Raw genomic sequence first — 26,726 nt, 5'->3', positions numbered from 1 at the left:
TTTTAAAATGATTTGTATAAATTTATGTCTAGCAACATAGTGCTACCCCAAACAAGTATATGGGAGATTAAAGTGCCAAAATAGACAAAATAACATTGAAGAAGCGTAAGGAGACAATTTTGGTTGGTCTCTTGAATTTCAGAACATCTTTTTTATGCAGAGACACTGATAGCTTTTTTTCTGGACTCTCATTTCAAGGACATTTGTATACCATGGAACATAGATATAGTGTCTCCCTACAGGGCAGAAGGCGTATTTGTTTGACTTCCAAGATGATGAAGATAATGCATCCCTCTGGAGTAGAAGTTAGGCAGATTTGTGAGCATCTCCCTTTAAAAAATTGGAGTTTCCTAAGCTTGGGTTCCTCGCTGTGATATATGCAGCATTCATCTCAGCCCCTCTGTGTCACCCCCCACCACCAATGGGACTTGGGGGACAAGGGTGACTGAGGTGAACATAAAGCTTATACTGCCTGTTGTGCTGTGAGTAATAAAGTTCTTTGCCTCTGACTCAGTAGTCTCGTGTCTTCTGCTTGTAACTATGAAATAGTGGGAGGTTAACTCGTTAGCTGGCAAGTTGGACAAATTCCCAGATCCTTCAATTCTTGACAACAAAAAGAGGGACCATGGTGTTACCAAATATTAAGATTATAAAGATATAGTGAGACAAATAAACCAATGTATCAGAATAGCAAATAAGCACATACAAATGGAAGAAATTGGTATATGACAAACATGGCATCATAGGCCTGTAGGCAAATAAGAACTATTAGATAAAAATTCTGGGACAATTAGCTAACCAAATGGAAAAAGTTAAAATTGGATCCCTACCTCAAACCATATAGAAAAATTCCGTTGTATTAAAGACCTACATGTGAAGAGCAAAACTTTAAACATTTTGTAATAAATTGTAGGAGATTATATTTATGACATTGTCTTAGTTTCCTGGTGCTGCTGTAACAGAAATACCACAAGTGAGTGGTTTTAGAAAACAAAAATTTATTTTCTCATATTTCTGGAGGCTAAAAGTCTAAATCGGGGTCTTAGCCATGTCTATTCCCCTCTTACGGGTAGCCCCAGGTGTTCCTTGGTTCCTCACATGACATCTGTCATCCTTGCGTGTATGTGTCTCTATGTCTAATCTGCTCTTTTTACAACTCAGAAGTGATTAGATTCAGAAGCCTCTCTATTTGGGTATGATCCAATTAACATAACAAAGAAAACTCTATTTCCAAACAGGATTACACCCACAGGTATAGGGGTTAGGATTCCAACATGTATTTTGGAGGGACACAATTTAAAATCCACAACAGATATCATGGTAGAGAGTGATTTCTTAAATAAGACACAAAAAGCCCAAACCATAAAGCAAAAGATTGAATCGCATTAGAATTTAAAACTTCTGCATGACAAAAGACAGCATAAAGTGAGTTAAATGACATCCCTCAATCTGGGAAGAGATAGTTGCAACCCTCTAACTAACAAAGTTATGATGAGTTTTTATGCTACTTTTATTAGCTTTGGATTTTTGCACCAGCTTGTGAGTGGAAATTCACAGTTCATACAGCTTTGTGATGGGAGTCTCTGGGTGGTGTAAATGGTGAAGCACTCCACTACTAGCTGAAAGGTTGTTGGTTCTAAGCCACCCAGAGACATCTCAGGAGACAGGCTGGGTGATCTGCTTCTGAAAGGTCACAGCCTTGAAAACGCTATGGAGCAGTTCTACTCTGCACACATGGAGTCGCCACTAGTCGGAATCAATCGACTCAATGGCAACTAACAACAAAACCTGTGTGACATAGGATAAGAGTTTTGATTTCTGATCATGAACTCTCCCCACCTCTGCTCCTCAATCCTCCACCCAGAGTCTCGAGCAAACTATAAACTACCCTGATGCTTCCCAGGACTAGGGGGGCAAAGTTTTGTTTTTGTTTTTTTTCTTCCACAAGAGTCCCTGGGTTGTGCAACAGTTAACATGCTCAGTTGCTAACTAAAAGGTTGGAAGTTCAAGTCTACCTAAAATGCCTTGGAAGAAAGGCCTGGCAATGTACTGCCGAAAAATCAAGTCATTGAAAACCTGATGGAGGACAGTTCTATTCTGACACACATGGGATTGCCATGATTTGGTATCTTACTTGACAGCAACTGGTTTCTCACAGAGGGATCAGCCTTTTCAGGTTTCTAGGGAAGTGAGGGATAGGAGTAAAACTGCCCCATAGGTGTTTTTAGGCTGTAATGTTTATGGGAGCAAATCGCCAGGTCTTTCTCCTGCGGAGCCCCTGGGTGGGTTTGAACTGCCAACCTTTCGGTTAGATGGGGCAGTTCTAATTTGTCACAAGGGTGGCTATGAGTCAAAACCGAGTCAATGGCACCTAACAACAGCACAAGGGAAAGGATAGGACACTGTGAATAAGAACACTGAGACTTGAATAAGAATCCAAGAGAACTTTTAGAAAAAATAAAAACCAGAGTCAGTTCCTACCCCCTGCCTCCTACAGCCTGGGGCCATGTTTCCAGACTTGTGTGTGAATGTTGAACTCCAGTCCCTAACCCGTGAAGCACAGCAGGCCTCATGCCTCCCAGAGGCCACGGCTGCTTAGGCTGCTCTTCTTAGTTCTCACCATTTTGGACACCTGGGGAATTTCCCTTTCTTTCTTTGAAATCCAGCTATGTATTTAAAACTTGTTCTATTTTCTCCAGCACTAATATCGATTTGAACTGTGAGTGTTATCCACACCTGCTCAATCTGCATGTTGCCAGAGCTGCCCTACCCACCCCTGACTACACTCTCCTCTACACCCTGCTAGCTCCCAATGAACTCTCATTTCGGGAGCAGGGGTGCGCGACAGGCTTAAAGGAATTCTGAGAGAGTTAAATTGTTAAAATTTAACTTGAAAAATGTTACTGGTTTTGGAGAAGCTTTCCTTTTCCTTGCTGGCAAAACTCTAGCCATTTAAAGGGCGTATTGGTTTCCTAGGGCTGCATGACAAAGTACCACCAAGTGTGTGGCTTAAAACGAAATAGGGTCTCATGGTCCTGGAGGCTAGAAGTCCCAATTTAGGGTGTCAGCAGGGCCATGCTGTCTCTGAAGGCTCTATGGGAAGATCCGTCCTTGTCTCTCCCAGCTTCTGATAGCCCCCGGCATTCCCTGGTTTGCAGCTCCAGCACAGCTCCCGTCTCTGCCTCCTTTATCACATGGCGTTCTTCCCTGTGTCTCTTTCTGCGCCTCTTCTCCTCTTTTATAAGGACACCACTCTTACTGGCTTAGGACTCGCTCTACTCCAGTATGACCTCGTGTTAACTGATAACATCTTCAAAAATCCTATTTCCAAACAGTCGCATCCACAGGAAGGGAGGAGGGTTAGGACTTTACACGTCTTTTGGGGGGACATAATTCAATCCGTAACAAAGGGAAAAACTGCTACAAACTTTACAGCAAACATTATACTGTTTCTGAAGCAGCACAAATGCTGAGTTCCTGAAATCTTCATTTTCAAAGGTTGACGTTTTTTGAATTTTCAAAATAGCCCCTTGGGTTAGCCTTCTGTTCTCCCTGCAGATAGAAGGGAAAAGAGAGGCCATCTGAAAGTTGATAAAATCCAGACAAAAGAGAAAAGAAGAGGAATTGCATCCTTAAATAATAATGATAATGGCATGCTTTAATACATGCCAGGTTCTGTCCTCAGTATTTTATGCTTATTAACTCATTTAATTTCATCAACAAATTTGTAAGAGGATGACTGTTTATCCTCATAGGTGGGGACACTGAGATACAACAGAGGCCCATTTAATAAGTCGCCAAAGTTTACATAGCCAGGAAGTGATCCTCAGCCATCTGAGACCAGTCAGTGCAACACGTATGGGACTGTACTTCAAAGAAGCATTCAAACCTAAAGGAGCTTTAGCTTCTCATGGTCCTGGAATATTAAAGAGGAATTTAACTCTTCCAATCGGTGAAGTCTTGTCATTGGTTATAGGAAGAAGTGAGTTGTGACTATCAGTGGTCATTGTTGAGATAATATGTGATCTTGTAGCATGTGGAGTTTAACTGGGATTTTGAAGCCCTGGATGGGCAAGAATACAGGAAGAGAATACTGGAGACTTGGGAGAACGTCTAGGGTACCGAGAACAGGTGTAAGTGTTATCCTGGGTACTGAGAACAGTTGTAGGCGTTATCCTAACACACTGTGTGTTAGTTAATCTTGGAGAACTCACGGGAAATGGGAAAACAGTCAGGAAACTGACTTAATTTATAAAAAACTGAGATTTGGAAAATGCTACATTATCCATGTATATTAACTAGCTTTTGCTGCATAATCAAACAAGCAAACCAAACCCATTGACATCAAGTTGGTTCTAACTCATGGAGAACTCATATGTGTCAGAGTAGAACTGCTCCATAGATTTTCTTGGCTGTAATCTTTATGGAAGCAGATCACCAGGCCTTTCTTCCATGGTGCTGCTAGGTAGGTTTGAACCACCAACCTTTCGGTTAGTAGTGAGCACAAACTGTTTGTGCCACCCAAGGACCTTGTTGCATAACAAACACTCTAAAACTTAGTGGGCTAAGACAACAGTCATTTAATTAGCTCATGATTTTGCAAGTCATCGCTGTGGACTGGGATCTGTTTTGTATTTCTGGGCTGGGCCAGACTTGTCTTAGCTTGACTGGAGCTCACACATGAGTCTGTGATTAGCTGCAAGTACTGAGGACTGGCTGACTATTAGCTAAGGTGTCTCAGTTCTCTTCTGCGTAGTTTCTCTTCCTCCAACAGGCTAGCTCAGGTATGTTCACATGGCAGTGATGGCAGGGGTTCCAAGAGCAGCAAGAGCTTGAGGCCCAGACTCAGAATTTATACAAAGTCATTCCCATCACATTCTATTTTCCAATGCAAGTCACAAGGCCAGCCCAGATTTAGACGGTAAAGAAAAAGTCTCCACTTCTTGATGGGAAGAGCTACAAAGTATTGAAGTCATTTTTGCAATCTGCTGAACAAATTAGCCTAAATCACCAAACAGATGATTTGTAAAGAATTATAAAGGGAAATAGGGATTACTAGAAGTCAACTGCATTCACTAATTCTAATCATGTCAACCTAAGCTCATTCCCTTTGTTCAAAGTGTTACTGGCTTATTAATAAAGGAACTCAAATAGACTATCTTCATTTTAGCAACACATTTGAAAGTCTCTCTTATAAAATGTTTATAGATGAGAAATTTTCATGGATTCCTTGCTGGTAGAACATGAATAACCAAAGAATCAGTTAGTGATTATTATGAACTTGGAGAGATCTAGTGGCATGCTGTTGTTGGTCTCTGATTTTAACATTGACTTATTCAACATTTTTATCATCAGTTTTTATGAGGACAGAAAACATGCTACTCACATTTGCTGGCAAATGTTGTGAAGGGTCTTGGACGCAAGCATGACGTTTCAAAAATTCAGCAGACTAGACCAGTGTTTCAAAACTAAGAGAGTACAGTATTTAACAATAAGAAATGTAAAATAAAAAATAATAGAAAGACAAATCAGTTGCACAAGTAAAGTATCAGAGAGATCTGTCTTAAAAAAAGTTCACTAAAAAAAAAAAAAAGTCAGAAAAGATAGTCATTCATTGGGTGGGAAACTGGATTAGAATCTGTATTTTTTATTTTAGTTTTATGGAGATCCTGTGCTGTGCCTGATTCCACACCAGGTATTTACTTAATTATATACTATATAAGCAGAGCTTGGCTGCTAACCAAAAGGTCGGCAGTTCAAATCCACCAGCCGCTCCTTGGAAACCCTATGGGGCAGTTCTACTCTGTCCTATAGGGTCACTATGAGTCAGAATCGACTTGACGGCAACAGGTTTGGGTTTGTTTTTTATACTGTATAAAGACATTCAGTGAGAAATGCTTATGTATATGGTAGTTTAGAGTGAAAGAGTCAGAGGTTAGGAATACACTAAAAGTACTAGAAAGGATAGTTGATGAAATTTGGTTCTCGAGGAGAAGATGGGGATTATATTTAAAGTACAGCCAGAAGGTTTAACTTTGGAGTGGGGTAGAAGTGCTCTCTCTCTCTCTCTGCTTTCTTAGAAATGAACAGGAAGGGATTTGTGAAATAAAGTATAAAGATGAGGGGGGCTCATACTGGAAAGGAGTAGAAATGCTCAATCTTCACAGTAGAGGAGGGGAGAAGACTACTCTGAGAAAAACTGGAGTGGTGGGTCAGAAATAGAGCTTTAAAGAGGCTTTAAAGGGTGGATAAGAGATGAGTAAAAGGTTTACCAAGAAGTAGTGAGGGCCTAGTTACGTTTGGGTAATTTGGAATTGTAAGGAAACCGAAGAGCTTGCTTACTTTTCCTCCTTCTCTCCCCTCCCTCCACCTCCCTGCCTCCTTCCTTCCTCCTTCCCACCAAGGCCCTCCATCCCTCTCTCCCTCCTCCCCTCCTTCCTTCCTGAACTTCTGATCTAATGTTGAGGAACAAGGCTGACTCTCTCCTATACATTGTATTATTCGGATGAGATATCCCACAATAAAGAGCAGAGATAAACCTAGTTTTTAAAATAAAGCTTTTCCCATTATAAAATAATGCATGTTTATTGTAGATAATTAGAAAAATAAAAATTCGATGGAAATAATCATCTTTGTCTCCATCAGCAAAGTTTAAAGATGTAGCAAATGTTTCTGACTATCTGGGTTGTATTCCTAAGGGAGAACAAGTCTGTTCCAAACTGCTTTTCCAAAAATAATGTTTTAATAAACATACTTGAAAAGTCCAGTTGCAGACATGGTATGTAAACACTCTGGGTTGGCCTGGTTTGCATGGCACAGTATCTGCTGTATCCTAAGAATTATTTTATGGAGCCCAAGTCACACCAATCCTAGCCTCCACTTCTCTTATAGGAGTGGTGGAATAGGCCTTATCGATGTGGACACATTTGCATAGAAAACTGAGAACCACCTCCTCTCTCCTCACTGAGTCGACACCCTTCAATTTAGCCTCTGTATTTTCATCTCTACTAAAATCATACACTCAAAGACAACAGCCTTGCAAGTGCCCAATTTTCCTAGTCTATATTATCCTTGACTCCTCAGGAGTTCTTAACTTGATATCCAAGTTTTCCCCAATGGATCTGTGCATAGAATCCAGGGAGTCTGTGCATCTGGAAGGAAAAAAAAAATTACTCTTTTTTTTTTTTTAGTTATGCCTAGTATTTCTAAGTCCCTGGGTGCAAATAGTTAACACACTTGGCTGCTAACTGGAAAGTTGGTGGTTCAAGTTCACCCACAAGTACCTCGGAAGAAAGGCCTGATGATCTGCTTTTGAAAAATCAGCCATTGAAAACCCAGCGGAGCACAGTTCTACTCTTACATGCATGTGGTTGCCGTGAGTCAGAGTTGACCCCACTACAGCTGGTGGAAAGTAGTTCTAGTCAAAATTTAGATTTCCCTTCAATTTTGAATGTAGACAACAAACCACAATAGCATTATTGGGTTTTGTCAGCGACAAAAAGCACAGATTTTCATGTCACAGTTGTTGCAGGCATCTCAGAATATCATATATCCTCATTATCCATAAGCTTGTTGCTGTCAAGTTGATTCCAACTCATAGTGACCTTATAGGACAGAGTAGAACTGCCCCGTAGTGTTTCCAAGGAGTGGTTGGTAGCTTCAAACTGCCGATTTTTTTTTTTTTTGGTTTTATTTTATTTTTTAAACTGTGCTTTAGATGAAGGTTTACAGAGCAAATTAGTTTCTCACTAAACAATTAATACACATAGTGTTTTGTGACATTGGTTGCCAACCCCACAACATGTCAACACTCTCCCCTTCTCGACCTTAGGTTCCCCCTTACCAGCTTTCCTGTCCCATCCTACTTTCTTGTCCTTGCCCCGGGACTGATGTGCCCATTTAGTCTCATTTTGTTTTATGGGCCTATCAAGAGTGACTTCAGTATTGGGTTAAAAGTGTGTCCAGGGGCCGTACTCTTGGGGTTTCTCCAGTCTCTGTCAGACCAGTAAGTCTGGTCTTTTTTTTGTGAGTTAGAATTTTGTTCTACATTTTTCTCCAGCTCTGTTCAGGACCCTTTATGATGATCCCTGTCAAGAGCATTGAACTGCCAACCTTTTTGATTAGCAGCTGAGCTCTTAACCACTGTGCCACCAGGGCTCCATCCTCATTACTACCTCAAAATATGGTCGTTATTAGACTCGCTGTTAGATCTTGTTATTTAATATGTTAATAATGAAACCAAAAAACACCAAACCCACTGCTGTTGAGTCAGTTCTGACTCATAGTGATCCTATAGGACAGAGTAGAACTGCCCCGTAGGGTTTCCAAGGCTGTAAATCTTTACAGAACAGACTGCCACATCTTTCTCCCTCAGAGCGGCTAATGGGTTCGAACCATCAACCTTTTGGTTAGCAGCTGAGCACTTTAACCTCTGCACCACCAGGGTTTCTGTGTTAATAATAAAGAACATATAATATCACACTTTCAAAAATATATTGATAACTGTATTTCCATATAATTGGTTTCCTCTGCAATCTTATATATTTTATTTTAGGCACTTAAAAGTATTATTTTAGTAAGAAGTCTACAGGCTTCATCAGGCTGGCAAAGGGGTCTATGGCATAACAATTGTTAAGAACCCATGCTCTTGAGTAGCGACTGGGAAACTATGACCTGTGGGCTTAATCTGGCCTGCTGCCTGTTTTTATATGATTGTGAACTTAAGAATTAAAAAAACTTTTTTTATTTTTAAATAGTTGAAAAAATTAAAAAGAATGCTATTTCATGATGTGAAAATTATATGAAATTCAAATTTCAGTGTCCATAAATAAAGTTTATTGGAACACAGCCATACTCATTTGTTTACATAACATTTATAGCTGTTTCAGCTCTAGAATGGCAGAGTTGAAAGTCGGGTCAGAGGCTATACGGCTTGCAAAGCATAAAATATTTATTAAACGGGACTTCAGTAAAAGTTTGTTGAGCCCTGAATTAGAAGAGTGCAAGGGTTCTGAGGACAAGGATGATGTCCCATATTTCTTTGATCACTTCAGTGCCTAGCTTCAGTGAATCCCTACTGGGTGAAAGACTCAACTAAGCCCTTTGTGGTACATGCCTGATGGTTGGGGAATCTTGGGCGAATTCTACCTCCCTCAATTTTTTTCTCTAAGCTTTCCATTCAAGGACTCATGTTCCCTTGAATAATAGGAGAACTTCATCTTCCATTTTACATTTAGCAACAGGAAAATGAGAAAAGGACCGTACGTCTCTAGCTCAGCTTTACTGTTAAAGGAAATTACTAAGTAATAAAGCAAGCTCCCACTGTAATGCTATTGCACAGTATGAATTATCATGCAATAGACAAAGGGATCAAAAGGAGACTACCCCAGGGCATATTTCTTCAGTATGTGCTGATCAAGAGGACCTTGGTCCAATGAATGCTCCCCTGAAGCTAAAGGGTCAGTGAGGCCAACTGAAGCACAGCCCTACCACACAACACCTTGCAACAAGAAGGTTATATTGAGGTCAAGAAAATAACCAGACTCTCCTTATTTCTTCTTAAAAAAAAATTCAAACAAACATAGCTCTGTATGACATCACCTTCAAAAACAGCAGCTTTCAAAGGCAGTAACATGGTAAAGAAGAAAAGAATTAGGCTTGGAGGCACAAAACATCTAGGTTAAAATTCCAATTTCTCCCCACCACGTTTTTTGCCTTAGGTAACTCACTGAAACTCTCTAGGCCTAAATTTCTTCATGTGTATAACCAGGGGAAATAACACTTTCCTCTGAGGGTTCCTGTGAGGATTAAGTGAAGTAAGACATGTAAACTACAAAGCACTATACACTGTGCAAGGGGCCCTGGCGGTGCAATGGTTAAGAGCTCGGCTGCTAATCCAAAAGTTGGTGGTTCGAACTTACCCAGTGGCTCCACGAGAGAAAGACCTGGTGATCTGCTCCCTAAAGATTACAGCCAAGAAAACAATATGGGGCAGTTGTACTCAAATACGGTGAGTTGGAATCAGACTAGAGAGCAGCCAACAACAACAATACATTGTGTAGATAACATGCAAGACAATGATGAATAAGAACATTTGGTACAGTGTGAAGCTACAGGCTGTGCCCAGAAAGTTGATATTTTTTTCTCCCTTGGATAAGTTGAGTCATTAGTTCATTCTTTCATTTAATCTGCCCCCTTCCGGAAAGGATTGAAGGTGGTTTAAATGTATACAATGCAACGTGATAAAATTTAAATGTAAGTGGAAAAGAAAATAGCACTGAAAAAAGAGAAAATGAGGGAGATAGAATGAAGCTAGGAGTAAGGTTGAAAACTGATGCTTCCTAGATTTCAGGGTTTCTAAATCAGTAAAATTTCCCCCAAATCATTTGGAACCGACGGGCTGATAAGATGTTCTTTCGCCAAGTAAAGAGATTAAAAAACCAAAAGAAACAGGCAAACAAAGGCTCCTACCCCTGACTCTCATTATCATTTCATGAAAGAAAGACTTTCTTTAACGACAATCTGTCTTAATACCTACAAAGAGGCAAGAACGTGACCTCAGAATACAGGGTAGTCCAGTTTAATTTATGAACTAACACATTGTTATCTTATCTATATTTTTCTTGTATGGATAAAAACTGGCACAAATTAGCAATGGCTTAGAAAAGGTATTTGTGAATCCCTGAGCTAGTACAGGGATTCACACCTGAAAAGTGATGGACCCCCAAATCTGACCCTTGAGCCCATCAGTCAGGGCAAGGATAGAGATACAAGCGGTTGCTCAAGGAATGAAAAAATATTCCTGTTAGCTCCTTGAGAGAAAAATCTTCCTGGATTCTCCTTAAAAGAACAATGTGTAAAATATCGGACAATATCCTCAACAATATTCTCAGAACGAAGGGGACATTTTTATAAAATGTATTCCCCAATATAGGCCAATGGGATAATGTCAAAGTGCAATTTGATAAAAGGAATTTTCTCTGGACACAGTCCAGGTAAACTGCTCGTCCCTTGAGTTGACTTGCTACAGGACTGATTTTAGGGGATCCAGGTTCTAGAGGACAGTCAGACTACATATCCTTCCGATCAGTGTCTAAAATAATATTTTTATCAACCAAACTTTGGCAAGTATTAAATGCTGGTGAATTCTCGGTTGTTCTATGACTTTAAAATCCTTTAATAGGATCTCTGAAAGTCATATCCTATGCTGATGGTGAAACAGGGAGTCGCATGTTTTAACATTCAGCTTGCCTGCAGGGAAAGAACGACCTACCTTTTAGGACAGTTGGGAAACCTCGTGAGGAGGTATATAGAGGGAAACTAGAAAGTTTCTAATCTAAGGGAATATACTATATAAAGACAGTCAATGAACTCACAAGTGCCATGTGTTACAAATTATTTTCATTCATTCATTCACTCAGGAAATAAGTTTTGAGTACCCACTATGCTCCAGGCACTATTCTATGCACTGGAGATACAGCAGTGAAAAAAAAACAGACAAAATTCTCTGCCCTCACAGGAGGCTGGGAGTGGAGAAACAGATGACAAATAAGGTACATAAGTAACTAAGCGGTTTGTGATCAGCTGCTAACCTACAGTTTGGTTGTTTAAATCTATTCCACAGTGCCATGTATGAAAGGCCTGGTGATCTGCTTCCATAAAGATTTCAGCTACGAAACCCTATGGAGTGCAGTTCTGCTTCTGCGACACACGGGGTCGCCATGAATCTGAATCGACTCGACAACAACAGGCTTGGTTTTTAATATATTAGAGGGTGATGAGTGCTATGGAGAAATATAAAGCAGGAAAAGGGGATAAGAAGTGTGTGTGTGTGTAGGTATAAGTAGTGGTTTCCAGTTTTAAGAAGTTGGTGAGAGAAGGTCACATGGAGGTGATATTTAAACAAAGACCTGAAAAAAAAATTAAACAGGGGGCAATGCAGACATCTGAGGGATGAGCACACTAGGCAGAGGGAAGAGTGGGTGCAAACAGCAAAAGCAGTGTGACTGGAGCAGAGTTATCAGGTACAGAGTGATTTAGGAGATAACATTGGAGCCATTATTCCCTGTCCTAGAATGTGTCCCAGCTGGAGCTGGACTCACAAGGACCCACAAGGACTCACAAGGACACATCAACTGGGCCCTGAGGTATACAGACAATAGCTAGGACAATAGTCGAAAACATCTTTTAGGGAACATTCCACAGAAACAAATCATAAACAGAGCACTTAAGACCCACATACTTTCCACTCTTATCTTTTTCTGTTAGCATTTAGTGAATAGTAAGATTCGTTGGACCAACTAAGACCCTCCTGACTGTTGTTACTGAAACCTGTACCAATAATTGTTAAGAAAGATGATTCAAAATGTAGAATCATAGTGACTTAACAGTTTCTAGCCAATCTGTGAAAAGGTGAAGGCTTCAATGGTTTTGCCCGTTTGTAACGTTAGTCTATACTGATGATTCTGTAACATTCCTTGGACTCGGATAGACATGGCTCTGGCAGCATGCTTGTCTGTTTTCCCACTTTCGTCTATCCTGTAATATTCCTTGAATTCGGGCAGACATAGCTCTGGCAGCACGCTTGTCCATTTCTCACTTTTGCCTCTTTGAACATATACTGAATAAAACCTTTCTTTTTGCTTTACTAAACTTTGTGATGTTTTTACCCCAGAACAAAAGGTAGTGGCATGGGAATTGTGGGGGGGGGGTCCTTTAGGGGTCCTTTTACGGTCCTATAAGTCATTATAGGAGCCTTGGTGGCATAGTGGTTAAGACCTCAGCTGCTAACGAAAGGTCAGCAATTTGAATCCACCAGCCGCTCCTTGGAAACCCTATGGGGCAGTTCTACTCTGTCCTATTGGGTCGCTATGAGTCCTTTTTTTTTTTAAGCCATTGTAAGGACTTTGATTTTTACTCTGGGAGCCATGGGAAACTAAGGAAGTGTTCTAAGCAGAGTAGTTACCTGGCCCCACTAATATTTTAACAGATTCACTTGTCTGTTGTGTTGAGGATAGACTGTAGGGTGACCAGGACAGCAGCAGGGAGACCAGTTAGCCTGCTACCCCATTACTACACATTATGTACCAGCAATGGTATAACAGCATTTGGAGTAAAATGAAATGGGGGTCCTGCAGTGTTGCAAGTTTAGTTAGCATTCAGTCTGGATAAAATCACTGAGATCCATAACAGACAATTTACAAAGAAATTTCCACGGAACTTAGACAAATTTAGATCTCATAATAAAGTGATGTGCTCTGTAGCCCTTGCTCGGCTTTGCACTTGATGTCCAGCCCCACAAAACCAGCTCAGGTGGAATCCCTAAGTGAAGACTGGATATCATCGAAGAGCTGCATGGAGCAGTTGCTTGTGTAGAGTGATGATTTAGATAAAAGGAGAGGGAACTGAAAAGGAAACTGGAAGCAGTGCCCAGAGTTTTATCTGCTTTGTCCATAAAAGGAGATTAGAAACTTTACAGAAGCCTACTTTGGTGCTTGAGGATAGAATCTACCCGTTCTCACAATGCATGGATTTATGAAGTCTCATCCATGGTAAGAATGAGTTTTTTCATGCAGTAATACATTTATTCAAGTCACTAAGATTCCAACATCTACACTGGTTAAAGGAGGGTCCCAAATCTCTTTGCTCATTTTATTTTTTTGTTCCTGTGTATGTTATCGTTCTCGTGCTTTTCAGAAAGCAATTTCAGGGACCTAGTGTTGTAGGCATGTCAGCGTAATGTAATTTCTGATCTGGACGTCAATCTATTTTGTTGTCATAAACAGTATTTCTGATAGCTAATTAAGATAGTACTACCTATCTGTCTATTAATTGTATTGTGATGACTTGTGTATTGCTATGATGCTGGAAGCTATGCCACTGGTATTTCAAATACCAGTAACTTCCAGACAGAGACAGACTAGGAAGAAAAGCCTGGCAATCTACTTCCAAAAATTAGTCAGTGAAACCTTATGTATCACAACAGAATATTGTTCAATGTAGTGCTGGAAGATGAGCCCCTTAGGTTGAAAAGCACTACACAATATCCGCAATAACGGACTCAGACATACCAATGATCATGAAGATGGTGCAGGACCAGGCTGGGCTTCCATTGATTTAATGGCATCAATGGTTCACCATCTTCCAGAGCTCTGTAGCCATCTTAAAGCTGATATAAATGTTTCTGGCATTTAGCAAAGAACAATTAATTATGCAGCAAGTGACTAACTTAAGAAAGAGCCTATAGGGGAAGCCCCCAAATAATGATCCGCTGCAGGATATCAGGGAGAGCTGGAGTTGGTGAGGTTGTTGACACAAGGAAGTAACAGCAGCCGTGAAGGCTGATGCCTTCCCACCAGAAGTTTTTACTCACTGAGCCAATGGTTAGTTAGTAACCTGATGTCAGCTAAATGCCCCTGCGTGGGGAAGATCACACTCCTTGTGCTGCTGGGTCACAATAGTCAGGAGAACGGGGGCCAGAAGCAGAATCACAGCATTTGGCCCCATTCTCTACTTAGTTTTGTTATTGGTGACGAAGTACTACCAACAGAACACCTTTCTGGGCCCCAAGGAAGCTCTCTGCTGCCATCACCAAGGCGCTGTTGCCCCACGCCTCTGCCATGGTGGTGTACCAGCTCTGCTGGGAGTCAGGTATCCACACGTGAAGGGAAGGAGCTAGTTCCCTCCTATAGCAAGGGCACTTGCAGGTGAAAGCTGAGCGGTGAGCTCTTGCTTCTCCACGCTGCACTGGGACAACTTGGCTCTTGCTTCCCTGTTTGACAGTCTTCAACCTGCTCTCCCAGATGTCACCATCAAACTCAAAGTCCCCTTTTACTATTTATCCCAGAGCTGCTAGAAAACTCAGGACAAATAGGTATGATGGCGAGCTGTTCCTTACTCTCTGAGACAATGCTTTAGGAAAAAAGTTTGAAAATGCTTATCACTTACAGAGAGATTTCTGTTTCTAGGAAGCTAAAAGGATTATAAAACCCCTCATGATCATTCCTGGAGGCACTGACTGTGGCTGGGAACTAGAAAGTGATGCAGCCATCACTGCTTCTCACAAGCCCACGGCCTTTCCCTAACCCAGGTCAGGGGTCAGGTCATTTGCCACTAGTTTATAAATCTCTGAGCTGGAACTTGCTAGATTTCAGCAGTGAGGTAGCGGGAGGGATGTTTTCTCCCACAGCTACAACAGCACGAGAGATATGGGGTCTAGGCCTGTCTCCCTCACCCCCACCGTTTCGTACCTATGTGACCAGGTCAGGCTCCCCATCTGCCTACCTGTACCTCAGCCTTCCTGCACTATGGGACAGGGGGTCGAGATGGAGTAGGGGGAGAGGGTAAGTGAGGAAAAGAAAAGGGAGTAGAATGGCAGGATGGGAGGGGATTCTGGCCAGCATGGTCTGTAAGCAGAACATCATCTCAGTAAATCATCTCTGACCCACACCCTCTGGCCTGATTCCTTTTCCCAGGATCAGGGGCTGACAGGAAGGCCCCATCTTAATCGTTTCAATCATCATTTGTCAGGTCATGTGTGCAAGGCAGTTAAGGATGTCAATGAAATGGATGACAGTGTACCTGCCTTGATGTGTTAGTACTCTGGAGGGGAGAGTGTTCAGCAGACCACTGCACAGAGAGAAAGAGAACTGTACAATTGAGTTATAGACAAAAACATGACATAACTGTGGTATAACCCAAGAGATGACAATATGACTTGGCTGGTTTACCTCGTCTTATAACCTAAAGTAGAACAATTTCCATAACCCTATAAACATTCTGGAATTCCTGGGTGGTATAAACAGTTAACATACTTCACTGCTAACCGAAAGATTAGAGGTTTAAGTCCACTAAGAGATGCCTCTGTAGAAAGACCTGGCTATTTACTTCTAAAATCAGCTATTGAAAATCCTCTGGAGCACAGTTCAACTCTGACACACATGGGGTTGCCATGAGTCAGAGCTGACTCCATGGCAATTGGTTTTTATAAATGTTGTATTCATTAGAGTACTTGTGTCTTTTAATAAGGATCTGAGGCCAAGCACACAAATAACTATGCTATAACAAAGAATGAGCTAAGCGCTACAAGTGGGCTGTACAGTGGTAAAGCAGAAAGTGTTATTTGGGGCTTTGAATCTTTGGGACTCTAGCATCTACTACCAGGTCTGTGGCCTCTAACAGGCACAAACCTCTTAGTTTCTTTATTAGTCGAATGGATTTAATAATTCCTGCCCTGCAGAGTTTTAGTGAGGATTAGAAACAGTGTATATAAAGTGCCTAGTACAACGCCCTAAAGGGACTTACATTTCAATGAATACTAAATAGTCACTACTATTATGAGAGCTTTAAATCAAGCTCTCATATCCCACTTAAATATAACTCCCCTGGACTGAGCATCCCATAGACTATTCTATGAAAGATTCCTAACCAAAAAGGTTCTAAGAACCTCAGGCAGCTTCTAGGAACGCATTGTCTGCTCCTGGGTGGGAGAAGGCACCTTGGACCTCTACTTGCCATCTGGGCCCCGGCAACAATTCTGACTCATGATGGCCACACATGTGTCAGAATAGAACTGTGCTCTATTCTGAATACAGTTTTCAATGTCTAATTTTTTGGAAGTAGATCGCCAGGACTCTCTTCCGCAGCACCACTGGGTGGACTTGAACCTCCAACCTATCTCCATTAGCAGCCCAGCACTTTAACTGTTTGCACCATCAGGTAAACAGTAGCCGCTGCCACTAGCAGAGGTCCATGGAAATGCCACTGTGCTAAGCACTTTAGATACTCTTCTCACTTCACCCTCATAATGATCCTGTAAAGTGTGTATTGGTCCCTTTTTCCTGCCAAGGGAGCTCCAGCAGCTTGCACACCAGTGGTAGAGGCAGGATTTGGGTTCAAAACTAACCATGCAGGTCAACCTCTCAGCCACTTCCTGAAACCCTGCCTTCAGTTACACTAAACAAACAAAAAATGATACCCTTTCATTTCTCCACCACCCCATCTGCTTCTCCCCAAGTCCCTCTCCCTCATTGTTCTTGTTCCCCTCTCCTTGGTCACTCTTCTCTGGAGATAGGGGCAAGCCTGCTGGTGTGTGTCTGCTGGACTCTCAGGAGGGAGAAAACGGGCCAACAGCCCCTGCCTCACTCAGCAGTAAGCTAGAAATGGGGCTACCTGGCCTTTAATTGGGGGAGAACGCTTCGGCCTTCCCTAATTCCCCTCTTCTTCTTTTTCCAACTCCATGATTTTCCTGCCCCGAGTGCCAGCCCCCATAGGACCTCCCTGCCTCAGTTCACTCCCTGACATTGTCCAACCCTAGGACTGGAAGAAGGGGTGATGCGGGGGAGAGCCAGATGGTTTGGCCGCCTCCCCGTGTTTCGTGCAGGTTTCACCACGTCCATTTCGGAGGGCGAGGGCGAGGCCACCGCGGGAGAGCAGACAGCGGGCTGGCAGTGCCACCTGCTGAGAGCCCCGCGGGTCGGGCGAGCGGCGGGCAGTGCCACCTGCTATCAACAGGCCGCCCAGGGCAGGGTGTGGGACCGCACATCCCGCCGAGAGGGCCTTAATCACACTCGGGGCCCGAACTGGCGCCCAGGGCCCGCGCCCCTCTCGCTCCTCCAGGTGGCACTCGGCGTCCCCGGGGCGGGCTGAGGATGGGCCCCCCCGGGAGGAACGAGGAAGGGAGGGGAAGGAGGCTGCGGCAGCTCCACACTACTGCTGCAGCTGTCGCCCGCGTGTGAGTCGGCCGTCCCGGCCGTGCCGCCCGGGCAGAGTCACACGGCGCAGTGGGGGGAGGGGGGAAGGGCACGGCGCCCCCCTCTCGGTTCCCCGGGGGCCGAGTCGGGAGATCTGGCTCCTGCCCTGCCCTCGCCTCCCCCGCGCTCGCCCAGCCCGGGAGGAGGAAACGCGAGCCGCGCACAGACACCTCCTCCTGCTTGGCTGCCGTCGCCCCCGCCCCCGGCCCCGCCACTGTGCCTGTTGCTGCCGCCGCCGCGGGACCGCCTGTCCTCAGCCGGGAGGAGGAGCGGCGGGAGCCGAGTCAGCGGACCCCGGCTCCTCGCGGCAGGAAGCGCGCAGCCGGCCCGGCACGATGGCCGCTCCGCCCGCCCAGGCAGTCCCCAGGTGGCCCCCCGGCACCTGCGCGCCCCGGCCCGGCTCCGGGCTCTGAGCTGCCGCCGCACAGGTAGGCGCCTTCTGGGGCTGGGCGCATGCCACCCCGCTCGCTGCTCCGCCGGCATCCCGGCTACCCGCCGAGCCCACGGAGAAGCTGGGATAGGGCAGCCTTGGGAGTTTTTGCCCTCCTCGCCGCCGGGGAGGGGGCGCGGGGAGGAAGTTCATTGCCACCTCGCTGCCCACCCCCCCCCCCTTGGACGGAAGCGAGACCTTCATGTTCAGAATGACCCGGTAGCCCCGGCAGGTTCCCTTCACCCGGACTCGTCCTCCCACCCCTCCCTCTCCCCCCTCCCGCCAAATATCTCAAGGGCTAGCGTGTGTGAAGGGCGAGCACATTGGGCGAGGGTGGTCAGAGTGACCCCATGCCACCCTTTAAAAGTTCAAGGTACTTTGCAGCAGTAACTTTGGCAGCTTCACCAGTGCGCGCACCATTTCTTTCTATGGGCACATCCTGTACCAGTCATTTTGAAACCCTGCTTAATTGTTTATAGCAGCTTCCTGATCGCTGTGTGGTTATGAGAGCTCCTCAAATTTAGCCGCACAGTGCTGGTTTTTTTTTTTTTTTTTTAAAATAGGTGTCATTTTGTTTGAAATCCACCCAGATGTGGCTTTACCTGTTACAATTTTATTTAAAATAGCGTATTCTCTGAAAGTTGCTTAAAAAGGAAAAGAAATTGAAAGTGATGATTCTTCCTTCCACCAGTTTTATTTTCGGAATGTCCTGCATTAATGGGTGTATACTTCATAGTTCTCTCATTTTTTCTTTTAGATGATTGGATGATTTCATTTCTTAACATAATCAGACATTGAAAGAGCATTTTAAAATGACTTGTTTGAAACTGGTCACACCTAAGAAACTCAGCTGTCGCTACAATTCCAATTTCTAAACTTTTTGCACCGTAACTAAGGTGAAAACAGAGTCCCTGATAAACAGACCTTCTTTAGGAAAGCAGAAATTCATTCTCTTCCCAAGAGATGCAATGGATTGCTTGGAGTTGGAGCATGGCTACAGCTTGGTTTTATTGTGTTTGGGGAGCCTGGGTTGTGTGGGAGGGCCTGGGGTGGAAGAATGAAAGGAGAGCTGTTCCAGGAGGCTGGGAAATCACCTTGCAGAACGACTTTTCGGTTTTCTGTGGACTTCATGTTCTTTCAGTCCCTTGGGTTAGGAATTCCTGAAGCAGGTGAGTTCTGCTGCACGTTTTCCTAGAGTGCAGGTGGTTTCTCTTAGCTGGAGGGGAGATGCCTCATGATCAGCTCCTTCCTGGGAACTTGGAAGACTGGCCTTCAGAGATAAGGACTGTGCATGAAAACATTTGTATGAAAAAGATTTGACTGCTTTTGTAAACCAGTATTTTACTACTGCTTAAAATGGAATATACCACAGTCTTGAGTCTGCCTATTTCTTGTTTTTGTTTTGTTTCTATTAAGTTATAGAGAAGTAAGGCTGTAAAAAGTGCTTTCTCTTCAGATTTTCCTATAAGGAAACATTGCCATAGCATGAGCTACTGGATAGTGGCCACGGCTGTTAGTTAAAGGGTGCTGTGTAAAATGTTTAGGGGACATTTTATGAAGAGAATGCAGTGACATATATGAAGTATCCTGAAACTATTAATTGAACGCAGGGAGAAATAAAAGGGAATAAAGCTAGAAAGAAAATCACTAGAAGATAGTGAAAATAAATACCTTTATGTGGATTTGTCCATTTGCCACTTGAAAACCTGTAACATAGGGAAAAATTTCAGTGATGTACTTATACATCAGCATCAAAGTAAAGGTTTGCAAATGGTACTCTCTGCCATAGTCTGTCATTATCTCTCTTGCTGAAAGCTCTGGGTTTTTCTCCTATGATAACATTTCTGGTTGGGTGTCAGGCATGTCAGAGTTGACTTTTATCTCTCATAACGTAGTTTATCATAGTACCAGAGGGTATGAGGAGGAAACGGGCAACTCTGAAGAAATTTGACTTGTGGCTTTTCCCTCATTATCTGGCCATTGACAATCCTGTCCCCTACTTCCCTAGAAGACAGCCTTGTCTAGAAAAGCTGCAGTCACAATCAAACATAACCTGCATGGAGACAGCCAGGTGTGGGTGGGCTGCTCCTTTCTTGAGTTCAGCCATATTTCTGGCCCAGATCTTCTAGAGTGCCCCACCAGCGAACAGTGAGGAGTGCCAGCCCCAAGCAGCACAGATCTTGCCTGTTCCCCACTGATATCAGCATGTCCAGTCACTATGGCAGCTGGAGTAGAGCTGCCTGCTTTTATGGCCCCTGCTTCTTGGTAGGGTAAATGGTATGGAGGAGAGCAGGGAGCTTGAGAGGATACTGGCTTTGATCATGTTTTTTACTTTATCTCACAAAATGATAGCTCCGCCAAGCCTCCCTATCTCCCTTAACAGCATTTCTCTCAAGGACCCGATTCCCTACTCTTTTCAGATTCTGCAGGGAACCTAAAATGTATATCAACCCACTGGGGGCTTAAGTATGAATATATGTGGGTGCCTTGGTGTAGTTCTCTTTGCCCTTTTCCCTGTCTACTGTACCTGTCCTTTTCTAGTTTAATAGACACATTAATCCCAATACTTGATATATTTCCCAGCTCTTTTTTTTTTTTTTTTTCTTGGTCGTTAAAACTTGGAGGAGCAGAATCTGTTCATTAAAACGACTGTGTGCTTTGAGTCTGGTCCACTCAGCAACCAAGGAGTTGGGCTCATATCCCTCTAGTGATGATAAAGGATTTAGGTTTTCAGCGCAGAAGTGTTACCTTACAATTTCCTTTGCTGACTTTATCCTCATTTCTTCCTCTCCACCCTCACATTCCCACAAATATATTTTGTAACCAGATTCTTCACAAAAAGGCATAAAGGCTTCCATTTCTAAGGTTTTTGACATTTCCAAGCTGAGATTTCCATTTGATAGGTTCTTAGACTTAAGGGCAAGTGTCCCTTTTCAAGTTTCAAATGTTTAGAACAAGATTTGTCATATTTGGGCTACACGAAACAATCTTGCACCTAGGTGTCAGAGAAGCTGCACAGAACATAGGAAATGTTTTAGCTCCAACTCAAAGGCATTTCATTTTAAATGTGCCTGTTTTCTTTGAGGGAAGCCCCACCTATTTTTCTCTTAAAAAGAGATTATACTTATTTAGCAACACATTATATATAATCAATGATTTTAAACTTCAAAAGTAGGTAAGCACTTAAGGGTTTGTTGGCAGGACTTAATGAATTTATACATGTAAAGTGCTCGAGTCCCTGTGTGGTGCAAATGGTTGATGAGGTTATCAGCAAACCAAAAGATTGGAGGTTTGAGTCTACCCAGAGGTATCACGGAAGAAAGGCCTGGCGGTCTACTTCCGAAAAATCAGCCATTGCAAACCCTATGGACCACAGTTCTACGCAGACACACGTGGGGTCTCCATGAGTCAGGGTCAACTTGATGGCAACTGGGTTTTTGTTGTTGTTGTTTAAAGGGTTTAGAACATAGGAAGCACTCAATAATTATCATTAGTGCTATTCTTATATTTGTGTATTTTTACTTTTAGAGTATAACTTTGACATTAAGTTTAGATAATTGAGGCCAAGCAAAATTTAGATATAAGAACAATACAGCTAATCTACTAGAAAGATATTTGACCGTTATTCCCTTGTAAAGTATACTATTATATTAGAAGGAACAGGAGTTTGGCATAAGACAGCCCTGGATTCAAATCTTGCTTTCACCATTAACTGACTATGGGACCGTTCTGTAAAATGGGGATGATAAAACATATTTCTTAGAGTTGTGAGAGTACAGAATATATGAAATATGTCCAAGAAGCGGTCAACAGATGTCACTCTAGCAAAGTGGTTAAGAGCAAGTACAAGCTCTGGCTCCGAAGGACCTGGGTTCAAATCTTGGTTCTGTCACTTCCTACTAGTGTGAACCTTGGGCAAATGGTCTCCTTTCTCTGTTGCACAGCTTCAAATGAGGGTTGATAATAATATTACTTACAGGATTCTCGTGAGAACTCAATAACACTTAGCAAGTGCTATTATGTATTAACAATTATCATCATTACTCTTAGGAGAATCACTTAAAGCAGCTGAGCAGATAGATAGCACAATCCCAGACGGTCAGCTGGGACCCTCCTCCTTTATTGCAGTAAAGTCTAACAGAATGTAAGCAAGCGACAGTGACATCCTAAAGGGCTAGCCTTGAGTTGGCTCTAATTCACGTGAGAAGGAAATCATTCAAAAGCATCCTTACTTCACCTGTCAAATTAGAGGGACGCACCCCAGTACTGGAGTGTCCCTGATAATGAGGAGATTAGAATCACTGGCTTCAGGAGCTCTGTGTGACGGTGAACTAGCCTACTGCTCTAATCGCCTGTGGGCGATTCCTGGATGAACAGCACTCTGCTCTAATTGAGGTGAGTTTCTCTGAAGGAAGTGTACAAAGAGTTTAGCTAAATCAGTGATCTAATAACTGCATGAGATTAGAGTACTTCACGCTGCAGTATAATTCTGTTCAGGTGTATGCCGTCTCCATCTGGTGTGAAGAACAGAAAAATTAAAACCACTGATACAAAAGGGGAAGTGAGTGCCCACCAGGGGACTTCCTGTCCATCCTGCGGGTCCCCAACAGCTAGTAAAGATTGGCTAGTTCCCAACCTATTGACACAACAGCCAAAACAGTGGGCTCAAACATACCAACGATCATGAAGATGGCACAGGACCAGGCAGCATTTCGCTCTGTTATGCGTAGGGTTGCCGTGAGTTGGAGCTGACTCGATGGCAAGTAGCAACAACAATAGCAAGTTCCTAAGCTGTCCTGGAAGGAACCCTGGTGGTACAGTGGTTAAGAGCTCAGCTGCTAACCAAAAGGCAGCGATTCGAACCCATCAGCTGCCCCGTGGGAGAAAGATGTGGCAGTCTGCTTCTGTAAAGATTACAGCCTTGGAAACCCTATGGGGCAGTTCTACTCTGTCCTGTAGGGTTGCTATGAGTTGGAATTGACTTGATGGCAACAGGTTTGGGTTTTTGTTAACCTGACTGAGAAGCAGAAACCCTGGTGGCATAGTGGTTAAGAGCTATGGCTGCTAACCAAAAGGTTGGCAGTTTGAATCTACTAGGCACTCCTTGGAAGCCCTATGGGGCAGTTCTACTCTGTCCTATAGTGTCGCTCTGGTCAGAATCGACTCAACAGCAATGGGTTTGGCCTAGAAGCTAGAGATTATCAGCACACTTCCCTCCATCCTTCTCTTTCTCCCTCTTCCCTTCTATCAGCATTTGTGATATGTGAGGGCTGAAACTGCAGAGGCTGAAGTATCATTAGCTACTGGAGAGTCCCCTATTCCCTGGAGTTTACTGGGAGGGAGTGAAGGGGGCTGGGAAGAGAGGGGGTTCCCAAAAGACAGCTTACTCACTTCTGCCATTGCTTTTCTCACGTCCTGATCAATAAATTCCATCTTTCTTCATGTACGTCTGCCACATTTATGTTTTTGATGGAAATCGAGAGCAGCTTTCTATCCCCACACAATGTTGTGACATTTAGTTTTGTACATTATGAAAATTAGATTCATCAGGTCTTAGAGAAAGAAGAAAACTTTGATGATCTTGTTCCATTCTCTTATAACTATAAACATGAGATTTAGAGAAGTTAAGTAACTTGCTTTTTCAACTTCATGCTGGAAACTATTTTCATGAGTAAACTGACAGTTCTTTGCAGCATTTGGCTGGGAACCAGGGACTTGGATTGTCCTAATTCTGTTGTCAACTTGGACAAGCCCCTTAATTTCTCGAGGACCAAATTTCCTCATTTTCAATATGAAGGAGATTTCTAAGTAGCTCAAAAGACCTTTCTAGCTTTAAAATTTTATGATTCTAAGTACATGATTCCAGAGATATTTAGCATAGTAGGAGTCACTTACAAGAATTATTGAAACTGTTCTAATAAAAGGTTATTTTTGAGCTTTGGGTACCTACTGTGTTTAAGAACTGTGCTAGATGTGTAGAGCACAAAGAGTCTCTGCAGAGGGCTAGAGGAGAACCTGAGTGGTGTTAGTGTTCGTGTACTCAGCAGCTAACTGAAAGGTTGGAGGTTTGAGTCCAGCCGAAGGCATCTTAGAAGAAAGGCCTGGTGATCTACTTCTGAAAAATCAGCTATTGAAAACCCTATGGAGCACAATTCTACTCTAACAGACATGGTGTAGCCATGAGTTGGAGTCAACTCAATGGTAACTGGTTTAGTTTTTTTGATTTAGAGGGATAGAGCTTATACATAGATGACTTTAATAATAATAACAGAAATGGAATAACAGATCATGGAATTTCTTGCTGAGGGTTTGAAGCACAACAGGCCTCCTTGGAATAGGTGATTCCACCTGGGACTCAAAGGATGGTCAGAGGTTGCATGCAAATTATGTCAATTGAGATCATTTAAAAAATAGTTTAATGGTTTGTTTATGTTATTTGAATGGTTCATCTGTTTCTTGGAGCTTTTTATTGAAAGGTAATGCAAACAGTTATTCACTTAATCTGAGTTACCATGAATTCAGTAGAATCTGAATTGCTTACAAATAATTGTGACTATATCTGAAGTAGAGCTTATAGTTTACAGTTTTTATAAAGAAACTAAAGATTGACAGGTGAAAATTTCAGGTGCTCAAGTAGTTTGTCAATTAAATGGCATAACTAATTTGATGACTGATTTTCTTTTAAGTTGTTTTATTCTGATAAAAAAAGATCTAACAAAACATTTGCCAATTCAACATTTTCTACCTGTACAATTCAGTGACATTGGTTATTTCCATCATGTTGTGCCACCATCACCACTATCCATTTCCAAGTTATTCCACCACGATAAACAGAAACTCAGTGCCCCCTAAGCGAAAACTCCTTTCCTCTTCCCTCCCACACCTGGAAACCACTAAGAAACTTTGGTCTTTATACATTTGCTTATTTGATATAAGTGGGATCATGCAATAATTGTCCTTTTGTGACTTATTTCACTCAGCACAATGTTTTCAAGATTGGTCCATACTGTAGCATGTATTAGTGCTTAATTTCTCTTTGTGGCTGAGTAATGCTCCCGTTGTATGTATATACCACATTTTATTTATCCATTCATCTGCTGATGGACATTTAAGTTGTTTCCACCTTTTGACTATTTTGAACAATGCTACAAGGAACATTGGTGTACAAGTTTCTGTTTCTGTTACTGCTTTGATTTCTTTTGGGTGTATACCTAGGACTGGATCTGCTGGGTCATATGGTGGTTCTCTGTTTAACTGTTTTCCACAGTAGCTGTACTATTTTGCATTTCCATCAGCAATGGATGAGGGTTCCAATTTTCTCCACATACTTGCCAACATCTGTTATTTTCCGTTGTTTTGATCATAGCCATTCTAGTGGGGGTGAAGTGGTATCCCATAGTAGTTTTGATTTGCATTTTTTTATGGTAACTAATTTTTTTTACCAAATGATTGAAATGATGAAATTGAGTAATTTTTGCACTCAATTTTGAACCTGTACACAGTGTTCATTGCAGCATTGTTCAAAATAGCCAAAAGGTGGAAACAATTTAAATGTCCATTGACAGATGAATGGATAAATAAAATGTGGTATATTCATACAACAGGAGTATTACTCAGCCACAAAGAGAAATTAAGTACTGATACGTGCTACAATATGGATCAATCTTGAAAACATTGTGTTGAGTGAAATAAGTCACAAAAGGACAATTATTGTATGATCCCACTGAAAATAATTCTGCTGTACTTGTTGCCGCCATATTAATAACTGTCGCATAATAATAACTGATAGATCTTGGGTTTATCCTTTGTAATAATTTAAACATGTCTTGGGATTAGCAGCTGTCAGCAGTTAGAATTTGAAACAGATTCAGTTACAGGAGTGGAAGTTGAGCCAGGCATTTAATGCCACTTTTACCTGTAGGTGAGAGAGAGAAATGTAAAAAGAGAGAGAGAAACCATTATTTATGGGGTTATATGAACTTAAAGTCTGCTTTTATCATCTGGAAAAGCTGTTAAAGATGAAAAAGACAGGGAATACACTTTCTTGAAATACATTGGAGGTCTAAATAAAGTTTTATTTCTGAACTTTTGAACATTTTAAATGAAAAAATTAGCCCTTAATTATATTAAATTATATATAAAATTTTCTTCAAGCTTACATACATATATGTCATATAGGAAAACAGTCAAAGTAAAAAGTAGGCTAGCTCTATTTCAGAAAAGATAGAATTTAAACACTGATTTTAGTGCCTCGTACTCAGTATAAGTTAGTTGTTGTTATCATCAGCAGGAGTATTAGAAGGTGGTGTTGACACTAAAAAATTAGATGAGATTGTCCAAAGAAAGCAGATGGAATGAGGAGAGAGAATAGAGTCAAACAGGAGAAGAAAAGCCTTCAAAGGAATCTTGAAAGTAGCAACCGGAGAGGTAAGATGAGAACCTGAAGAGTTATAAGAAGGAAGGAGAGGTCAACGCTGAGATGAGACTTTCATCAGAGAGGACAAGGCAGTTAAGGAGTGAAAAATGCCCTTTGGATTTCACAACCA

General features: G+C 42.3%; 2 protein-coding genes across 4 annotated transcripts in view; both read left to right on the top strand.

Moving 5' to 3' along the window:
* The window catches only part of PGM2 (phosphoglucomutase 2), a 72,490-nt gene extending 57,407 nt beyond the window's left edge, over positions 1-15,083 (top strand). The window contains exon 15 of the mRNA XM_004384685.2: positions 14,967-15,083. Within this exon, the coding sequence (XP_004384742.1) occupies positions 14,967-15,083 (117 nt within the window). The remainder of the gene's footprint in view (positions 1-14,966) is intronic.
* Positions 15,084-17,969: 2,886 nt separating this feature from the next.
* Positions 17,970-26,726, top strand: part of TBC1D1 (TBC1 domain family member 1) — a 276,672-nt gene continuing 267,915 nt past the window's right edge. For 2 of the 3 annotated variants that reach the window (XM_023738962.1, XM_023738960.1), the window contains exon 1: positions 17,970-18,178. The gene's annotated coding sequence lies outside the window, so the exon portion shown is untranslated. The remainder of the gene's footprint in view (positions 18,179-26,726) is intronic. The other variant, XM_023738963.1, reaches the window with a different exon arrangement.

The sequence above is a fragment of the Trichechus manatus genome, unplaced genomic scaffold (genome assembly GCF_000243295.1).
Source record: "Trichechus manatus latirostris isolate Lorelei unplaced genomic scaffold, TriManLat1.0 scaffold00126, whole genome shotgun sequence".
In the NCBI taxonomy this organism is placed as follows: Eukaryota; Metazoa; Chordata; class Mammalia; order Sirenia; family Trichechidae; genus Trichechus; species Trichechus manatus.
The sequence above is the reverse complement of the archived record's forward strand: the minus strand, read 5'-3'. Positions and strand labels throughout refer to the sequence as shown.